We start from the raw sequence: 21,293 nt of genomic DNA on the forward strand, positions 1-21,293 counted from the left end.
AACATTCATGTACAAATCATCATGTGGACATGTTTTTCTTTCTCTTAGGAAGCCATCTTGGAGTGGGATTGCTGGATTGTACGATAAGCATACGTTTAACTTTATAAGAAGTTGCTGGCTGGGCACAGTGGCTCTCACACCTATCATCCTGGCACTTTAGGAGGCCAAGGTGGGAGGATCGCTTGAGCCCAGGAGTGTGAGACCACTCTGGGCAGCATAGTGAGACCCCATCTCCACAAAAAATTTGAAAAATCAGCCAGTCATGGTGGTGTGCACCTGTAGTTCCAGCTACTCAGGAAGCTGAGGTAGGAGGATCACTTGAGCCCAGGAGATTGAGGCTGCAGTGAGACGTGACTGAGCCATTGCACTCCAGCTTAGAGGGAGATCCTGTATACCCCCAAACAAAAAAACCTGCTGGTCCCAGAGTGCTCCCTGAACAGGGAGCTAATGCCTGCTTGAGAGCAAGCAACAGTCAGAGAATGAGATCCTTCCTCTGAGAGCTGATGGTGTCATTAGGATGCATGACTCAATTCAAGACACAGAGAGAGGTCTGGGCCCAGATGCAGCATGCAGGGCCTCTGGAAACAGGGTTGCAGCTTTTTACTCTAGTTCCTAAACACCAGCTTTTGAAACTTCTGAGTCAGGCCAGTTAAATTATAGCAGAGGGTTCAGTAGGTCTCAGCAAATGTAGCATCCAGCTCAAAGAGCATGCCCCCTAGCTGGCAGCAGTGCAGTGAGCAGCAAGGCAAGAGAAGAAAGGCCCTGGTGCTGGTGCTGGTGTTGGTGCTGGTGCTGGTGCTGGTGCTCGTGGTGGCGCTGGTGGTGGTCATCACCCAGATCCCTGCTCACAGCACCGACTGTGCAGCCGCCCCACAGAGGCAGAACAGGGCCCTTCGGTGAGTGTGTGGCATCATCGGTCTTGACATCTGAACCAAATTTCGGATGGGGAGATTCATCCCATTTTTGCAGATGGCCACAGCATCAGCCTTCAAGGTTCAACTCCAAAGTCCCCTCCTCCAGAAAGCCTGACCTGGGTTTCTTGCCTCCTCATTGCTCCTACAACCCGTCTGCTTCTCTCTTTTTATCACTTAACTTCTTAGAATGGAAACTTGGGCTTGCCAGACTGTAAAATATTTTAGAGAGATTTATTCTGAACCAATAGGAGTGGTCATGGCCTGAGGAACACAGTCTCAAGAGGTCCTGAGCAAGTGCACACTGAGGAGTTGGATGACAGTTTGGTTGTATGCATTTTAGAGGCAGGAGTTACTGGCAAAGTCATAGATCAATACATGGAAGGCATACATTGGTTTGTCCTGAAAAGGCAGGAGATCTTGAAACATGGACTTACAGGTTATAGGTGGGTTCAGAGATTCTTTTTTTTCTTTCTTTCTTTCTTTTTTTAGATGGAGTCTCACTCTGTTGCCCAAGCTGGAGTGCAGTGGCGTGATCTCGGCTCACTGCAACCTCTGCCTCCCGGGTTCAAGTGATTCTCCTGCCTCAGCCTCCGAGTAGCTGAGACTCCAGGCCCCCACCACCATGCCCAGCTAATTTTTGTATTTTTAGTAGAGACAGGGTTTTACCATGTTGGCCAGGATGGTCTCGAATTCCTGACCTTGTGATCCACCCGCCTCAGCCTCCCAAAGTGCTGGAATTACAGGTGTGAGCCGCTGCGCCCAGCCTCAGACATTCTTCAATTTGCAGTTGATTAAGGGAGTAAAGCTGTGTCTAAAAATTCGGAGGCAGCAGAAGGGAGTGTTTTTAGTTAACATAAGGAAATCTGTTAACTAAACCACCAGGTCAGAGCGACCTGCACGGTGCATGGCCTCAGGTCCTGTGTATAACTTGGTATCTTGAGGTCACAAAGAGTTTATTTCCTCAGCCATAATCTCAATTTTAACATTAATGCTGGTCAGTTGTGCCTAAACCCCAAAAGGCAGAGGGTACAATGAGGCTTGTCTGACCTCCCTTTCCATCATGGCCGGGAATTAAGTCTTAAATTTTTTCCTGGGGTCCCGTTGGCCAAGAGGGGGTCCTTTCAGTTGGTGAGGGGCTTAGAATATTTATTTATTTATTTATTTATTGAGACAAGGTCTTGCTCTGTCTCCCAGACTGGAGTGCAATGGCGTGAACACAGCTTACTGCAGCCTCAACTTCCCAGGCTCGAGCAATACTCCTGCCTCAGCCTCCCGAGTCGCTGGGACTAAAAGCACTCGCCATCACACCCGGAAAATTTTTTTTATTTTTTGTAGAGACAGGGTCTTGCTATGTTGCCCAGGCTGGTCTCAAACACCTGGGCTCAAGCGATCCACTCACCTCAGCCTCCCAAAGTGCTGTGATTACAGGTGTGAGCAACGGTACCTGGCCCATTATCTCATTGAATTGTCTTCACAATCCTGCTAAATAATTTTCATGCTCTCTGCTCCAGAATGAGGAAACCAAAGCCTCTCAAATCACAAGGGACCGCCCTCAAGATCCTCTAACCAGCCAGGGAAGAGCTGGAACTTGAGCTCAGGCCGCATGATTCTCCTCCGCGGAAGGGGAAAGAGCTCAACTCAGCGGCTTTCCACCTGCTCCAGCATGAGGCCTCCATGTTCCCTTTGGAAATTATTGCCCAGGGTGGTCCCAAACTCCTGAGCTCAAGTGATTCTCCTTGTCTCAGCCTCCCAAACAAAGTGCTGGGATTACAGGGGTGAGACACCATGTCTGGCCTAGGTTTTTATTTTTAGTTTACAGTTGTTAACACAAATTAAATACGGCCTGAGAAGGACTCCGTACTTCTCTATTTAAGTCCTTGTGGATGAACTGTAACCTAGCTTAATAGGCAGGCAGAATCGAAAACCTAACTTAGTAGTATGCACCTGTCACATCGGCTAAGTCTTGGCCAACCCAGCGGCCGTACCTCAACCATTCACACACGGCTGAGTGTTCAAACTGTGTTCAAATAAGATATATGCCGAGGCCGGGCACGGTGGCTCAGGCCTGTAATCCCAGCACTTGGGAAGGCCCAGGTGAGCGGATCATCTGAGGTTGGGAGTAAGAGAGGAGTCTGACCAACATGGAGAAACCCCGAACCCCGTCTCTACTAAAAATACAAAATTAGCTGGGCGTGGTGGCACATGCCTGTAATCCCAGCTGCTTGGGAGGCTGAGGCAGGAGAATTGCTTGAACCCGGGAGGCGGAGGTTGCAGTGAGCTGAGATCACGCCATTGTACTCCAGCCTGGGCACCAAGAGCGAAAAACTCCATTTCAAATAATAATAATAATAAAGATAAAACAAATAAGACATATGCTGAGCTGTATCCAATCCAGCCATTCTGTACCTCATTACCAATTTCTGTACATCATTTCTCTCTCTCTCTCTCTTTTTTTTTTTTTTTGGTCTACATATCTTCCACCGCGTGGCTGAGCTGGAGTCTCTGTGAATCTGCCCTGATTCTGGGGCCTGCTCCATTCGGGAAATGTGCGTTGCTCAATTAAACTCCTTTACATTTAATTCGGCAGAAGTTTTTCTTTTACCACAGGCTTATATTCCCCACTGCCCTCAATAGCCTGGAAAGTTCCACGGGGACCCATGTACAAAGCCTCACCCCGGGGCAATGGCTGAGCGTGGCCTGACCCTCTGGGCTAACAAGGTGAAGTCCGTGGGGCCATCGAAGATGGGGTTCCATTAACCAGGATAGGGTTAAATCACCCGCGATTTTCCTTAGTGTAGGTCCATTCTGTAAGATGGAGAAGGTGACATGCCACCCAGCTGAGGGCTTGGGAGAATGGAATAAAAGGACTTCCAGTGCTGTGCCAACCTGGACAAACGCCAGAAAGCCTGGTTCGTCTTTTGACAAAATCCCCCTTGATTCCCCACTTTGCTTTTCTCCCCCTTTCTGTCCTCTTTCTTTTTCTTTCTCTCTCTCTCTCTCTCCACCCCCTCCCCCCCATCTTTCTCTCTCTCTCTTCCTTGCTTTTTTTTTTTTGAGACGGAGTCTCACTCTGTAGCCTCATCTGGAGTGTGGTGGTGCAGTCTCAGCTCACTGCAAGCTTCGCTTCTGGGGCTCAAGCGACTTTCCTGTCTCACCTCCCAAGTAGCTGGGACTAGAAGCATATGCCACCACACTCGGTTAATTTTTTGTATTTTTAGTAGAGACGGGGTTTCACCGTGTTGCCCTAGGTGGTCTCGAACTCCTGAGCGCAGGCAGTCCAATGGCCTTGGCCTCCCAAAGTGCTGGGATTACAGGCGTGAGCCACCATTCCGGGCTTCTCCCCCTTTTTCAAGCCTTCTCCATTTCCTGGCTCCACCAGTTCTCTCCAAATTCTTTCCAGTGCAGGCTTCCATTGTTATTAAAATTCCCCTGGGCAAAAAACAGGAAGAGGAGGGCAGGTGGCTGAGAAATCCCAGAAGAGGGAGGAGGGAGGGAACGCTGAGTAGCTCACCACCTGGCCAGCCTTCCTGAGTCGAGGTGTTGTTGATAGTCAGAATCTCCAGCCCAGCTATGTCATTATTTTCTGTTCCATAGGAAGGATTTGGGTGGCTACCTCCTACTCTCCAAAATCCACAGCTGTCACTCAACGTAGCTCCCCTGGCACTGGGACCTTGGAGACAGCCTCGTAATTACACTAATAATAAGAGCAACAACAATAATGAAAATAATGACAGCTACCACTTATTGAGTTCTCACTCTGTTCGTGGTGTTCTTCTGAGCTTTTCACAGGAGCTCAATTAATCCTCCCAAAAGCATTCTACAGTCAGTGCTGTTCTTTTTCATTTTAAAAAGTTTATGGATACCTGTGGGTGGAAAGGTCCTCCGGTGGAAAGAGTTGAATTAGTTGGTGACACATTTTCATTCGTGATTTAGACAGGATCCCTCTTTTGTTTTCCTTATTTATTTTGTTCCCTTTTGTTTCCTTTCACTTCTACTATTGTCTTTATCATTGTGTACCTTTTGCCATTATCTTTGTTAATGTGTATCCTTTGCTATTGTTTTTATTATTGTGTATCCTTTGTAATTATTTTTACTATCTTGTCTCCTTTGCTATTATCCTTATTATCCTGTGTCTTTTGCTGTTGTATTTATTATTGAGTAGCCTTTTATTAAGTTGAAATTCACAAATCATAAAATTAGCCATTTAAAGTGGACAGTTCAGTGGCGTTTAGTACAATCACAACGTTATAGATCTTTTTATTAGTATATGTCCTTACAAATTGTGTGTTGCCACCAGTAGTGTGGTTCCAGTTCAAGTTGGCCCATATCTTTGTCAACACTTAGTATTGTCTGTCTTTTAAATTTTCACCATTGTAGTTGGTAGCACTATACCTTTAAGATTTGATTCCTATTGCTGTCTTTAGTTTGTTGCTTTTAACTGCTGCAAAGTCCTCCATGAGGGATCCACCACATTCTATCATCCACTCCCCCATTAATAGGTAACCAGGTTTCTTCTAATTTCCACCACAGCAAAAAACTCTGTGACAGAGAGCTTGTATCTGCCCCTTTGTGATATGCATAATTATTACCTTTGCGTAGACACCCAGAAGTGGAACTACTGGGTCTTAGGATGTACATATATTTAATTCAACCAAGCAATGCCATATTAGTTTCTGAAATAACCACACCAATGTATATTCACACCAGCCGTCCATAAGCGTTCCTGTGTTTCCACATCTCTGCTAATACTTGGGATTACTTAACTTTGAAATTTTCTTAAATCCATCTAACAAATGTAAAGCAATTTGTTATTTGTATTTGTGTTTCTTGGATACCTAATGAGTCTGAGCATATTTTGTATGAGTTTTTTGGGTTTCCTTCTTTATAAATCTGTTCATACCCTTTGCTTATTATTCTCATTTATTTTTGCAGGACTTCCTTGCATATTTGGGTCAATATGTCAATCTTAAGTCAATAGTACAGACTGCAAATGTCACCTTCTCAAGCTGTTACATGTTGATTTACCTTGTCCGTTGTGTCTTTTGATGAACAGAAATCTTTAACTTTGATGTAATGAAATTAAACATTATTTTGCCTTTAGATTTGTCTTTCTGAAGTTTTAAAAAATCCTTCCTCAGGCCAGGCACAGTGGCTCACATCTGCAGTCTCAGCACTTTGGGAGGCTGAGGTGGGCAGATCGCTTGAGCCCAGGAGTTTGAGACCAGACTGGGCAACATGGCGAAACCCTGTCTCTACAAAAAATACAAAAATTAGGCGGGCGTGGTGGCATGCACCTGTAGTCCCAGCTACTTGGCAGGCTAAGAGATGGGAGGATTGCTTGAGCCCAGGAAGTTGAGGCTGCAGTGAGCTATGATTGCATCACCGTACTCCAGCCTGGGCGATAGAGTGAGACCCTGTCTCAAAAGAAAAAGAAAAAGAAAAAAAGAAGAAGACAAAGAGGAGGAGGAGGAGGAGGAGGAAGAAAAGTCCTTCCTCATCCCCAAATCACAAAAATGTTATCTGCCATTATCTTTTTTTTTTTTTTTTTTTTTTTGACGGAGTCTCGCTCTGTCCCCCAGGCTGGAGTGCAGTGGCGTGATCTTCGCTCATTGCAAGCCCCACCTCCCAGGTTCACACCATTCTCCCGCCTCAGCCTCCAGAGTAGCTGGGACTACAGGCGCCCGCCACCATGCCAGGCCAATTTTTTGTATTTTTAGTAGAGACGGGGTTTCACCATGTTAGCCAGGATGGTCTCAATCTCCTGACCTCGTGATCTGCCTGCCTTGGCCTCCCAAAGTGCTGGCATTACAGGCATGAGCCACAGCGCCTGGCCTCTGCCATTATCTTCTATTAACTTTGTAGTTTGACCTTTGTAGTTTGAGGTCTTAAAGCCATTTGGTGTTAAGCGCCATTGTTATACGTACTTGAGTAATGGGAAAACTGAGGCACACAGAAGGTGAGTAACTTGAAGAGTATACAGTTCAACAAGTGACAGAACTAGCATTCAAACCCAGGCAGCCTGGCCCCCGAAACTGTGTTCCATAGCTACTATGTCATGCTGGTTCTCCATTGACGAGGATCGGTGATTCAGAAGCTGCTGTGTGCAGAGCCTTTAAATACCTTTCACTCTGTCCTCCCAACAGCCCTGAGCAGTAGGGCCTGTTATTACCAGATTAAGGAACTGAGGTTCCCAAGAGATAAAGTGGCAAAACCAGATCTTTCAGACTCCACCCTTTGTGTGTTTGAACACTAAACTATAGTCTCCCCTGAAAAACACAGGAATCACGCAGGCATCATCCTCAACACTCGCCCTCACCCCTACGGACACAGTTGATCCTCATTATTCATGGAATGTGCTGTGGGTAACCCCAAACCAATACCCTTGGGACTTTTGCAGCTGTTTGCAAAGATGCACAGAGTGGTGAACAATTTGAGTTGCCCGAGGTGCACGCTCCCAGGTGAGGTCGATTAAGGTAATGCTCTCCCTTATTTCAGCTCTCATTCTGTAAACAAGCGTCCTTTCTGTGGTCTACTTAGTGCCACGTTTTGCACGTTTTCATTGATTTCGCTGTTTAAAATGTCCCATCTAGCGTCCTAAGTGCAAGAAGGCTGTGGTGTGCCTTATAGGAAAATACACAAGGCTAGGTGTGGTGGCTCATGCCTACAATCCCAATACACTGGGAGGCCAAGGTGGGGGGATCACTTGAGTCCAGGAGTTTGAGACCAGTCTGGGCAGGAGAGTGAGACCCCATCTCTACAAAAATTAAAAAAAAAAAAATTAGCTGGCTGGGCGCAGTGGCTCAAGCCTGTAATCCCAGCACTTCGGGAGGCCGAGACGGGCGGATCATGAGGTCAGGAGATCGAGACCATCCTGGCTAACGTGGTGAAACCCCGTCTCTACTAAAAAAATACAAAAAACTAGCCGGGTGTGGTGGCGGGCACCTGTAGTCCCAGCTACTTGGGAGGCTGAGGCAGGAGAATGCTGTAAACCTGGTAGGCGGAGCTTGCAGTGAGCTGAGATCCGGCCACTGCTCTCCAGCCTGGGCCACAGGGGGAGACTCCATCTCAAAAAAAAAAAAAAAAAAAAAAATTAGCTGGGCATGGTGGTGCATGCTTGTAGTCCCAGCAACTCAGGCGGCTGAGGTGGGAGGATCACTTGAGCCTAGGAGTTCAAAGCTGCACTGAGCTACGATTGCACCACTGTACTCCAGCCTGGGCAACAGAGCAAGATCCTGTCTCAAGAAAATAAAATGAATAAAATAAATTTTGAAAAATTTAAAAAGAAAATACATGTTAGAGAAGCTTCATTCAGGCATGAGTTACATCACCATCGGCTGTGAGTTCAATGCATATATATTAAGTTGTCTTTAAAGAGAAACACACCTAAAACAAGGTTATATATTGATCAGGTGACAAAAGCATTGTGACCAGAGGCTTGAAGGAACTTAAACCCTATGTTTCCCCCTAGAAGCAATGCTTTAGTAGTTGCTAATTCAGTGTTAGAGGTGACTTTGTAGAACGTAACTACTGTGAGAAATAGGATTGACTGTATGCTAAGTTTCCTCAATGTGACTGCAAAACTCTCATTCTAATCCATCTTCATCTCTGTTGGCTCAGCCATCATCTTACCCACTGATTACTGCAGGAGGCTTCAGGTTCATCTCCTGGCTTCCAATATTCCCTCCTGGCACCTTGTCTCCACCAGTAACCCAGCAATCAGAGTGATAATCCGATTTCAGATATGATTCCTCCCCTGTTGACACTCTCCAGGAGCTTCCCCACTGCAATGGGAGAAAGACCACCTCCCTGACTACAGCTGAAAAGACTCCACATATTTGGCTCCAGCAGAATCCTCCAATCTCATTCCCTACCCAATCACTCCTTCATCATTACTGTACAGTCATGCTGGCTTTCCCTCAGATCCTGGAATAGGCTAAACTCAAGGACTTTGGCCCAGTGGCTCCTTTTATCAGAGGTATTTCCCCCATTCTTTGCTAAACTGGCTCCCTTTAACCCTTTGGCCACATGCCACCTCCTCCAAGAAGCCCTTCTTGATCACCCTATTCAAAACAGCCTCCTTCTTGATTCTCTAACACAAATCCTTGCTTGTATCCTTCATGGAAATGTTTGCATTTGTTATTATCATCACACAGAAATCATCACAATCTGCAGTTATTTAGTTTGTGTAGTTGTTTCTTTCTTTTTGAGACAGGGTTTCACTTTGTCGCCCAGGCTAGAATGCAGTGGCGCAATCTTGGCTCACTGCAGCCTCTGCCTCCCAGGTTCAAGCGATTCTTCTGCTTCAGCCTCTGAGTCGCTGGGATTACAGGCGCCTGCCACCACCAGCTAATTTTTGTATTTTTGGTAGAGACGGGGTTTCACCATGTTGGCCAGGCTGGTCTTGAACTCCTGAGCTCAAGTGATCCGCCTGCCTCAGCTTCCCAAAGTGCTGGGATTACAGGTGTGAGCCTCCGTGCCTGGCCATAGTTGTTTATTTTCTACAAATTCTCAGAGAACAGTTTATTTCCACTTGAGTGTCTAATAAACAGTTCAAGACAAAATGTCCTAATCTCTGCCCTAAAACATGTTCCTCTCAGTTTGTTACATTTTTGTAAATGAAAGCTCGATCCTTCCTGTTGCTCAGGCCAAATCTCTGGAGTCATCTTTGACTTCTCCTTTTCTCACACTTCCCCATCTGATGTCGGCAGATATGGTCCAACAGTCCTATCAAACAGATCCAGAATCTGACCTCTCGCCTTCTCTAAGGCCATCACCTTGGTCCAGGAACCATCACCTTTTGCCTGGGCTAATGTAGTCCCTTTCTCTCTGGCCTCCCTGAGTCTGTTCCCCATGGAGGAGCCAGAGGAATCCTGTGCACATTCAAATCAAAGCCTCCTCTGCTCAGAGCCCTCTCATATCTCCTGGCTCCCTCAGAGGAAAACAAAGTCTTCCTTGTGCCCCACAGGACCCAATGCAGTCTGCTCCGTTCATTCTCTGCCCTCACCTCCCACCCTCTCCTCCTCGCTCACTCAGCTCCTGCCACACTAACCTCTTCACTGATCTTCAGACACACCAAACAGGCTCCTGCCTCAGGGCCCTTGCACAGCTGTATCCCCTGCTCCAGTGGCTGCTCCTCAGATATGTGCTTTGCTTCTTCCCTTCTTCCTTTCGGTCTTTCTTTAAATGTTACCATCTCAGTTAGGTCCTCTTCCCTGGCCATGCTGTTTAAATTGTAATGCCATCCCTTCCACATATACAACCCTGCATTCCCAATTCTTAATCCTTTCTTCTTCTCCTCTTCTTCTTCTTGTTCTTGTTCTTCTTCTTCTTCCTCTTCTTCTTCTTTCTTCTTCCTCTTCCTCCTCTTCCTCTTCCTCCTCCTCCTCCTCTTCTTCTTCTTCCTTCTCTTCCTCTTCCTCTTCCTGTTTCTCTCCTTCTCCTTCTTCTTGACAGGGTCTTGCTCTGTCATCCAGGCTTGAGTGTAGTGGCGCAATCACAGCTCACTGCAACCTCAAACTCCTGGGCTCATGCAATCCTCCCGCCTCAGCCTTCTGAATAGCTGGGACTACAGACTCGTGCCACCATGTCCAGCTAATTTTTTAAACTTTCTTGTAGAGATGGGATCTTGCTATGTTGTCCGGGCTGGTCTTGAACTCCTGGTGTCAAGCGATCCTCCCACCTTGGCCTCGCAGTGTTGGCATTACAGGCATGAGCCACCACACATGGCCCTTGTTTCATTTCTTGCCATGGCTTGTGGCACCACCTGACAGCCTATTTCTTTATTCATTTTTGTTATGGAGACTTCCTGAAAAGAATGTAAGTTCTACAAGGGCAGAAATTTTTATCTGTTTAACTCATTGGTTATCACTTGTGTCTGCAACAGTGCCTGGCTCATGATAGGTACAAATGTTTGTTGAATAAATAAACTATATTTACCAACACCCAGGAGAATGCTTGCACATAGTCAACACTGAATAAATGTCTCCTGAGGAAAATAAATGAGTGCAACACCTTTTTTGGACATTTTGCAAATTCGAAGGGCTGTTATTAACATTCTAAGGTAATATTTTATGGGAATCATGCAAATAATAATAATGATAAATGCTTGACATTTATCCTTGTAATAATACTACAATTCCAAAAAGTCATGAACCCACTTTATAGATGAGAAAGCACAGAGACTGTGAGTTTTATAACTTGTCCAAAGCAAGGATTTGCACTACATTTTAGGGTCATGGACAAAGATGTAACAGCAAGGGACACTGAACAAGCATGTTCATGGCGGGGATACAGGACAGAATATTTGGTAGACAATATAGCTCAGGCAAGGAGACCCTTTGGTATATTGAACCCTATAACTCTAGAGACTTAGGGTGCCGTTGATTCAGAGAGAGGGAATGTTGGCAGAGGTGGGGTATTGGAAGAATGTGGGATGTAGGTTGGGTTGGGACATCTGAGACAACCATAACAGTGTGAGAATGAACCATTCTGAGGATCCAATGTTAGCTGTGGTGAGTCACAGAGGTACATAGAATGTTGTCAGGGCAGAAGATTGTGGGCATAAGATAATATTTTCAGGATGAACTATCATGGGAGTCTAGAGCCTTCTTGAGTGCAAAAAATAGAAGGTCTAGGATACTGGCATTGAATAAATACTTGAAGAGTTAGAGGATGTTGTCAAGGATGGTCCATTTATAGGACATATATTGTTGAGATGGGCTGATGGAAATATTTAAGAATGTGCCGCAGACAGAACATTCAGGTGGGCTCATAGAAGCCATGCTGATGCAGTTGAGAGACCTGGGCCATTGTCTGGGTTGGGACATTCAGGTTGTTGAGATGTTTCTGGGATGCAACATCTGGGAGACTGCAAGCCTGGCAGTGCCTGAATGCTTCTGAAACATGGAATGTCAACTGGGATTGAGCATTTTTCAGGACACGGATCACTGGTTCAAATGGAACACTGGGAATAAGGAGCAGAGAAGGGCTAAGCAGACAATATGAGGAAATCATGGTGAAAGGAAGGAAGCCGGTATATTTCACAACTTTTATTGTGGGCCCTTCAACCATTTTTGCTGCTGGGTTTCATATTTTCGGATTGTTTCACGGATCCACAGGACGTATCTTGAGACACGGGTGTAGACACCAGGCCGGTCAGGCTGCCCACATGGGAAGTCTCCCCAGGAGATGATGCCATACAGTGTTCTGTTACAGACCAGGGGGCCCCCAGAGTCACCCTGAGTTGGGAAAGAAAGAGAGAGAGAGAGAGATGGGTCCTTGCTGGGGCTAAACAAGGCAGGGACAGGGAGATGTGGGGAGAGAGAGAAAGATGGAGAGAGACACACACAGAGAAGGAGACTCAGAGAGGCAGAGTCAGACACATACACTGTGAGAGAAAGCAATGAAGACAGTGAGAAACAGACAAGAAGACAAACACAGAGGGACAGAGAGCAAGAGACAGAAATAGGGACAGAAAGACAGAGATAGGCCCAGAGAAAGAGAGACACAGAGAAATTTCTGTGTCTTTCTCTGTTCCACAGTTTCATTAAAATGGTAACAACTTACTTCATACCCATTTTTGTTTCCCTGGTACTAAATCCCAACTTGCACCCCCTGCCCCACACCAGCTGACCCTGTTCCTACTTTAGGACTCCTTTGTGCCTCTCACTATTGAGTGAACCCATCCACATCTGGGCAGGGTATGCAATACACGTGTACATCTATTTCTCTTCCTGAGCCCAAGGCAGACATCACTAGCGGATCAAGGCACATATCATTAATATAGTATCATACTCTTTCTCACTGAATCAAATCTCAACTTCTTTATTGGATGCAGGTTGGTGTTTTTTTTGTTTGTTTTTTTTTTTTTTTTTTTTTTTTTTTTTTTTTGCTCATGTAGTATCCATTTCCTCTTATTTTAAAAAAATTAATTTTTTTTTTTTTTTTTTGAGACAGAGTCTCGCTCTGTGCTCAGGCTGGAGTGCAGTGGCCGGATCTCAGCTCACTGCAAGCTCCGCCTCCTGGGTTCACGCCATTCTCCTGCCTCAGCCTCCCGAGTAGCTGGGACTACAGGCGCCTGCCACCTCACCCGGCTAGTTTTTTTTTGTATTTTTTAGTAGAGACGTGTTAGCCAGGATGGTCTCGATCTCCTGACCTCATGATCCGCCCATCTCGGCCTCCCAAAGTGCTGGGATTACAGGCTTGAGCCACCGTGCCCGGCCTTCTTTTTGTTTTTGAGACAGCGGCTTGCTTGATCACCCAGGCTGGAGTGCAGTGGCATGATCTTACCTCACTGCAGCATCGAGCTCCCGGGTTCAAGTAGTCCTTCTGCCTCAGCCTCCCAAGTAGCTAGGACTACAGGTGTATACCACCACACCTGGCTAAAAAAATTTTTTTTCTTTTTTGTAGAGACAGAGTCTCACTATGTTGCCCAGGCTGGCCTCAAACTCCTGGGCTCAAGTAATCCTCCCACCTCAGCCTCCCAAAGTGCTGGGATTACAGGCATGAACTACTGTACTTGGCCATTTCCCCTTATTTTGGTAACAGCCACTCCTGACTTTTTCATTTGGGGAACTGCCCTTCTCCACTCCCAGTCCATGCCGTTTGTCCCTGCCCCTCTCCAGCACCCACAGTTAACTATGTGACTCAGGCTTGGCCCATCAGAGAATCCCACAGCTCTGATGGACTTATGGCTCAGGACACATGACTTAGGTCAGCCTAGTGAGAATCATGCTCAAAACTTTTATGTGAACTATTGGAAAAGAGAGATTCTCTTTCTAATAGGGTTGCCTAGGGGGTAGGATGTAAGCTCAAAGCCGCTGGGGCCGTCTTGTCATGGGAAGAATCTAACTGAGAATGAAGCCAAAAGAGAATAAAGAAGAGCTGAGAGTTAAAAGAAAGACAGAATTCCAAACACACAATTTGCATACCTGGATCCATCTGTGCCTAAAGTCAGACACCCTGGATTTTCAGTTACAAAAGCCAGCATTTTGTTTAAGCCAGTTTGAGTTGGTTGTCACAATTGAAAGAATACCAACTTTTATGTATCTCAACACAGGGATCTGGGCAGCCACTCAGTCAAAGCTGGGGCTTATGATGAATTATTCCTGCCATCCCTGGGTGCCTCTTTTTGTCTTGACCTCCTATGTGAGGGAGCATTGTACCTTATAAAGATTGGTTCCCCTAATGCTGGAAACAAAGCTTTTTCCCCAGCATCTGTCACTTCCATTCTGGCTTTCTATCCTGTCCTAGGCACCCACCAGCCTCCTGGCCTCACCTCACAGGAGTCTTTGCCACCCTCTTTGGTGCCGGCACACAACATGTTGTCAGTGATCTTTCCTGGGTAGACTTGACGACACTCCTCATCTGAGCGAAGTTGGATGTTGGCACATTGTAGAGTTTTGGGGTAATTCACTGGGGAGAAGAAAGAGAAGGTCTAAGGTATCCGACCTGGATAGGATATAGGATGAAGGTTAAATATGCAAGTTGAATGGGTAAAGAGTAGGTAGAAAATTGAGATGGGAAGAGAAAGATGGGAGAAGAGATGAGCACCTATCTGGGTAAAGCAATGGAAGTGACAGAAATATGGAGGGACATGGCAGAGAGGCAAAGGGAGAGGTGAGGAGAAAAGTGGAAGGAAGGACAGGGAGAGAAGGGACAAGAGAATGGGAGGTTGATAAGGAGAGTGGTGGAGCCAGTGGTGGGGACAGAAAGTTAGAGAGAGGGAGTTGGAATAGGGAGATGGTCAGAAATAGAGAACTAAAGATGGGAAAGGCAGGAACAGGGATGGGAAGAGTTATGGAAGAGTTGGATAGAATGGTAGGAAGAGAGACGAGGCATGTTGAGGAGAAAGGTACAAACATGAGTCTGGGAGAGAGTAAGGGATTGCTAAAGAGATGCAAAGGGCTCTTGTTGGTATATACATCAACTTTATATTCACATATACAATGTACTATACTTAATAAGTAATGATATATAATTATTAAATTGAATTATTAGAAATTTCATTAATAAGCATATTTAACATATTAAACATTTTATAAATTATAGAAATATTAAAATTTTATATTTATATTTTTGTATTTATATTTAAATTTATACATTTATAATATATAAATGTATGATTTATATATTATAAATGATAAAATTCATTTACAGTATATAAATATATAAATGTATACATTTATAAAATACATTTATAATATATAATTTAAATATAGATGATATAGTTATAATATATACACTATGGAGAAATACATATTTAAAATACATAATTGATAAATTTTATAATTATAAAATACATTTAATTTGTATAATTTTTGTATAATATATAAATATATTGCTATATAATACACTATACATCATATAATATATTCATATATATTAGATCTATTTATATTTTTATATATTCATGCATTTATATACATTTATATAAAGGATACAGCTAACTGTATATAATTATAACTGTATATAAATTGTTATATAAATAGTAAATATGTTTATTTAGTAATTTATATTTTTATATATAAAAGAATCTACCTCAGACCTTCCCTCCCATCTCGCCCCTGTTTCCCCAGCCACTCCTGTGGGGCCTCAGGCCACCTGTGTGGGTGCATACCCTGGGGGCTGGTGGTGGTGCCCCAGCCAGACACCCGACAGGTGGTGCCAGGGGTTAGGCGGTTGTTGTGGGAAAGGGACAGGGTTTGGATGTAGCCTGTGAGCTGGACCGGGGACTGCAGCTCCAGAAGCATGATGTCATGGTCGTGGTTCAGGTGGGTGGGACTTCTCCGGTATTCAGGGTGGGGGATAGAGTAGACAACTTCCCTCACCTGCTCACCAGCTTCCACACGCCCTAGGGCATGCTTGCCTAGGTAAACTTTGAGCCCCCTGTGGGTGCAGGAAGAGGGTGGTTAGAAAAGAAGAGGAACCCATTTCCATCCCCATCCCAGCCCCAACCTCTTCCCATCCCCAGCCTAACCTCTTTTCCATCCTACCTTCCTCATCTCCAAACATATCTCCCCTATCCTCAACTTCAATCCCATCCAAATCCTCTACTTTGATTCTATTCCCATACCCAATCCCCATATCTCAACCCCAAACCTCATTCTCACCCCCATATCCATCCCCAACCCTAACTCCAACTCCATTCTTAAATCCAACTCCATCCCATCCATAATCCCAGTCCCATTCTCATCCCTACCCCATGCTCCCCTGGCCCCTACATACTCCTTCAGACAGTGTGCAGCAGTGAGGACCCATTTGGGGTGGACCAGGACTCCCCCACAGAGTAGCCGCCCTCGCACTAGTAGGGCTGCCTGCCAGGGCTGAGAGTGGGGAAAGCAGGTGTAGCCACCTGGGAGAAACCCACTGGTCCCATTGGTGTTGAGAACCTTGGAAGACTCCTGGGAGATACCTGGTAAAGAAGAGAGATTGTTTGAAAACTGGGATCCAGGGTGCAGAGGAGCCCTGGAGTTGTGGTTCCTGGGCTTAGGGAAAGGGTCAGACTATTGCCCTGGGTGACCAGGAACTGAAGACGAATTTGCCGACTTCTGGCAGTTGCTATTCTTGACCAAGTGGAGATGAGTTAGGGCAAGGAGGTGACATTCTTTTCCAAATAAGTACCAAATCTGTTAACCCCACTGGGGGTTAACAGAAGAGTTCACAAAATGAGGATGTTACTGATAGGTAAGCAGGAGATTGACTTTCTCTCCACATGCATTTTTTATATCATTCTACCAGAGGATGGATTTCAGGAGGTAGAAGTGAGACTGACTTACACATCCACCTAGGCAATATCCATCCATCAATCTATCCAATCATCCATCCCCAATTCATCCTATTGATTTGTCCATCCATCTACTCATCCATCTATCCATTCATCCATTTAGGTAGTCATCTAACCATCCATCCATCCATCCATCCATCCATCCATCCACTCATCCATTTATCCACCAATTCATCCATCCATCCATCCATCCACTCATCCATTTATCCATTCATCCATCCATCCACCCACTCATCCATTTATCCATCCATCAACTCATCTGTCCCTCCATCCACTGGTCCATTTATTCATCCATCTGTCCATCCATCCATCCATCCATCCATCCATCCATCCATCCATCCATTCATCCATCCAATCCATCCATCCATCCATCCATCCATCCATCCATCCATCCATCCATCCATCCATCCATATATCCATCCATGCATCCATCCAACCATCTTTCCACCTACCTCTCTCTGCTTTCACTGCATATATACTGGTTGCCTCCATGGCTTTAAATACCAGCTACAGGCTAACCATCTCCAGCCCTGAACTCTTCTTTAAGCTCAAATCTCAAACACTGTTGATTTGAATGCTTTACAGGCATCTTAAGCTTTGTATTCCCAGTTTGATCCTTGTCAATCAAAACTGTTCCCTCCAGTATTTCCCACCTCAGTGCTCAGCTCCAAAACTGGAGTCATCTTTGCTTCTCCTCTTTCCTTCATCACTCACAGCCAATTCCTATTGGTTTTATCTCCCAAATATCCAGTTATCTCCACACTTCTGCCACCATCTTGGTCCATGCCCCATCTTCTCTAGCCCAAATGACTACATCAACCTAAATCCTTCCACTTTTACATCCCTCCAATCCAGTCTTCTCAAAGCAGGCTGAGGACTCTTCAAACAAAGAAAGTCAGATGTTGTTCCCAGGCTTGACTTCCTTTAAAATAAATCCAAAAAGCCTTCCCAAGGTGTGCAGGACTCTTTGCTGTCTGGCCCTTGCCAGCATCTTTGACCCCATCTCCAACCTCTTTCTTCTGACTTCCTCTGGTCCAGCCTCATGGACCTGTTCTTCAAACACACCAGGCATTTAAAGAAAAAAAAGAATTTAAATCATCTTGGATGCCCCCATACTAGACATTTTATACTTACTATTTCCTCTCTCTGGACAGTCCTTTCTCCAGACCTGTGTTGTTTCATATGGTAGCCACTAGCTACATGTGGCTATTTAAATTTAAACTAATTAAAATGAAGTAAAAGTAAATTAAAAATTCAGTTCTTAAGTCACACCAGCCATATCTCAAACGTTCAATAGCCTAAAGTGGCTAGTGGATAATTGGACAGCACAGATATAGGACATTTCATATATATGGAATATTCTACTGGATGACCCTCAGAATCTAGAGGTTGTATGTCTGGGTCCTTCTTAATTCTGAGAGGTCAGGTAAATGTCTTCTTTTCAGAGAGGCCTTCCCTGACCACCTGGTCTAATGTTGACTCTCCTGGTCCCCACTCATCCCCCATTACATTCTTCTGGTTGGTTTTTATCAAAACAATGATTGCTATTCATTTCTCTTTACATTTGTATACATTCATTTTTAAAAATCTCTCCACTTTGACTGTAAGCTCCATTGACAACAGGCACCTTAACTGCTTTATTTAGTACCATATTCCCAGGACCTAACACAGTGCCTGGCACACAGTGGGGGCTCAATAAATAAATGCTGTGTGTGCCAGGCACTGTGTCTGGTATTGGAAGCACAGCAGGGGTCCATGGGACAGGGAGAATCCAATCCTGAACATGCATGCCATTTTGTGACTGTGTGACCTTGTGCAAATTACCTGCCTCAGTTTCCCCAGCTGTCAAGTAGAAAAAGTAACAGTTCATCTCTCATTGCACAGTTGAAGAATTCAAGATGATCCCGCATTTCAAACCATACAGCACAGCAGGTAGCACAGAGAGCACTCAGTCAGTGGGCAATGTTATTATTAATTATTAGCTACAGCAGGAGGTCCCTCCGCCTCCCCATCTAGCTTCCCCAACTACAGGGCAAGCAGTGGGATTAGCCCAGTGGTTTTCAGTTCGGGACAGAAGTTATTGGTGAGCAGAGGATCATTTTAGGTGGTAGAGAGATGAGATATAAGTAACATTAAATCGCACACTCAGACGCTGAGTCAGCATCCAGTTCTCTTTTAATCCTGATTTTGTCAAGGATAAAGTCTCAGGTGGTGCTAATACGGTTTTAACACCTCCCTAATCCTCACTGAGCTCACTTTTTAAAGCCAAGAGGACACAGAAGCCTCATCAGGCCACCTAACATTTATCATGTTGAAACATCTGCAAAAGCTGTTTTAGGAAGATCAAAAATGTTCAAGTATCAGCAATTTCAGGTGGTCCAACCCAATAAACATTATTTTCTTTTCATTGTGCAGGGTTTATTTCATTCCTCACCTTTTATTTATGACAAAGAAATCTGTTCTCTCTTCAGGACAGTAATATAAACTTGAACACACTTTTGTTTGAGTAAAAAAAAGAAAAAAGAAAAAAGCTAACTTTAAGCAAATTATTAGGTCAAAAGTTATACAAATGGTTTTCAGAGCCTCAAGTCCAGGATATGGAGGACAGGGCGGACAACCTTGATTAGGATTCTGACTCAGGCATTGCTGGTGTCATTGGAGCAGGAGCCTTCTGTCTTTGAGTCCTAGGTTTCTCTGCCGTGAAATTGGAGTAATTACAGTGCACCTACCTCGCCAGGTTGTTGAGGACTCCACAAGGCGTAGCATGTGGATCTCCTAGCCTAGGGTGTGGCACTCAGGAGAGGCACGGGCATGAATCCAGGGAGTGTCGCCAGAGGAGAGAAGCCACCCCACCTTCAGGCCAAGGATGGTGCCAGGTGCCAGGCACCCACAGACCCCTCCTTTTTCAGGTCTTGGCTCAAGGGTCAAGCCCTTTGGGAAGGCCTCTGGTTGGGGAGCCGCCATTACATCTCTAGGCCCCTGGCTTGGCTCCTTGAAGTCTTCACCTCATGTCAAGATAATTATTAACTAATTATTTGGATAATTGTTTGAATAACATCTGCGTCTGTCCCCGCTAGACTCCAGGTGCTGAGAGCAGGGACTGTGTCTGCACAGTGGCCGGTGTTTAATAGCTGTTTGTTGAATGACTAAATTATGTATGAATGGGGTTTCCAGAGAAACTGCTTACAATGGCAGGGAAAGATGGGAAAGATCCATAGGGATCTTAAGGACTACCAATTTGCGGCAAAGTCACATAGGTTTGGGGTCAACCCAAGGATGAAAAGAACAATCTGGAAGGTTCTGGAAGGGACTGAGTATGAAGACAGAATACTAGAGGCCGGGCTCGGTGGCTCATGCCTGTAATCCCAGCACTTTGGGAGGCTGAGGCGGGCCACTTGAGGTCAGAAGTTCGAGACCAGCCTAACCAACAGGGCGAAACCCCGTCTCGGCTGAAAATACAAAAATTAGTTGGGCATGGTGGCAGGCGCCTGTAATCCAGCTACTCGGGAAGCTGAGGCAGGAGAATCGCTTCAACCCGGGAGGTGGAGGTTTCAGTAAGCCGAGATCGTGCTACTGCATTCCAACCTGGGCCATAGGGCAAAGTTCCATCTCAAAAAAAAAAAAAAAAAAAAGAAAGAAAGAAAGAAAAGAAAAAAAAAGAGACTACTACTAATAAAGTAATAACGGCTAAGTGGCTAACTTTCAAGTCCTTTCTATCTGCGACATATTGCATGTTCGACGCATCACCTCGTTTCAATATTCACAGTGACCTTCTGTGATAAGCACTTATAGATTGAGCCCATTTTCCAGATGAAGCCAATTTAGGCACAAAGCAGCTGCTAGGCTACTGGCTCAAAGCGGCAGCGTCAGGACACGAACCCGTGTCCTTCAGCTTTCCAGAGAGGATAGGAAGCCTTGAACGGGGGGAAGAGGCTGCTGAGAGGGTATTTTGGGAGGTGAGGGGTCTGGGGTCAGAGGGCCGACCTCAGCCGGGAAACCAGGTCACCCAGGGACAGGCAGGAAGAGCTCTGGGCTGTCCCCACGGGACCCGAGTCCGAGTGGGTGGGGGGCGGAGCTTGCGGCTTCCACGCCCCCTCCCCCTTCGGCCTGACCCCTCCTACCATTGTCCCGAGTGGCCGCCGCGCCTCCACCCCCGCGCATTCTTACCTCCTGACAAAGCCACGGTCAGGGAGGCGATCACTAGGGCCAGGGGCCACATGGCTCCGGGATCGGGAGGGCAGGGTGGGCGGGGCCTGAGGAGAAGGTGAAGGGGGTGTCGAGGGCGTGCCCGGAACCTCCGCGTCTGAAACCTCTCGGCTCCTAAATCTCTCCTCCCCTCATTCACTCTTGACAGCTCTGACCCTGGAATCTGCCCCCCACCCCCAACTGCATCCTTGGAAGGGGTGCAGTAGCGAGGTGGGAGGAGCAATGTGCAACCCCCTGGGGCTCCGGCGTGCAGCCCCTCACCCCGGGAAGCCGTCCCTTCCCCCCTGCCCTCTGGCGAGCTGGGTAGTCCATGCACTCTCGCCCTTTTCCTCCAGAGTCAGCCTTCCATTCTACCCCTCTAGGTCTGTCCCCACGCTTGGTATTAGCCC

At 45.8% G+C, this 21,293-nt stretch overlaps 2 protein-coding genes across 4 annotated transcripts in view; both read right to left on the bottom strand.

The window, feature by feature from the left end:
• KLK6 (kallikrein related peptidase 6) overlaps positions 1-5,404 on the bottom strand; it is a 90,401-nt gene extending 84,997 nt beyond the window's left edge. Inside the window, exon 1 of the mRNA XM_050771634.1 lies at positions 5,401-5,404. The gene's annotated coding sequence lies outside the window, so the exon portion shown is untranslated. The remainder of the gene's footprint in view (positions 1-5,400) is intronic.
• A 6,546-nt stretch (positions 5,405-11,950) lies between these two features.
• KLK13 (kallikrein related peptidase 13) lies at positions 11,951-20,951 on the bottom strand. 3 transcript variants are annotated; one of them, XM_050771641.1, is made up of 5 exons: positions 20,866-20,951; positions 16,140-16,326; positions 15,532-15,800; positions 14,191-14,327; positions 11,951-12,151 (listed from the first exon to the last, which is right to left on the bottom strand). In XM_050771641.1, the coding sequence occupies exons 1-5, from the start codon at positions 20,915-20,917 to the stop codon at positions 11,963-11,965; spliced, it is 834 nt and encodes a 277-aa protein (XP_050627598.1). In that variant the 5' UTR covers positions 20,918-20,951; the 3' UTR covers positions 11,951-11,962. The 3 variants fall into 3 exon arrangements, with proteins under 3 accessions (XP_050627598.1, XP_050627596.1, XP_050627597.1); XM_050771639.1 differs by having other exon boundaries at positions 15,751-15,800; positions 20,866-20,941; XM_050771640.1 differs by lacking the exons at positions 15,532-15,800; positions 16,140-16,326 and having other exon boundaries at positions 20,866-20,941.
• Between the last annotated feature and the right edge of the window lie 342 nt (positions 20,952-21,293).

Source organism: Macaca thibetana, chromosome 19 (genome assembly GCF_024542745.1).
Source record: "Macaca thibetana thibetana isolate TM-01 chromosome 19, ASM2454274v1, whole genome shotgun sequence".
Classification (NCBI taxonomy): Eukaryota; Metazoa; Chordata; class Mammalia; order Primates; family Cercopithecidae; genus Macaca; species Macaca thibetana.

Excerpts from the sequence above, each read along its gene's own strand:
- KLK13 (XM_050771641.1), bottom strand. The coding sequence starts at position 20,917 with ATGTGGCCCCTGGCCCTAGTGATCGCCTCCCTGACCGTGGCTTTGTCA. Across the intron at positions 16,327-20,865 it reads GACCGTGGCTTTGTCAGGAG|GTATCTCCCAGGAGTCTTCC; the intron begins GTAAGAATGCGC and ends CTTCTTTACCAG. Across the intron at positions 15,801-16,139 it reads GCTGCACACTGTCTGAAGGA|GGGGCTCAAAGTTTACCTAG; the intron begins GTATGTAGGGGC and ends CTGCACCCACAG.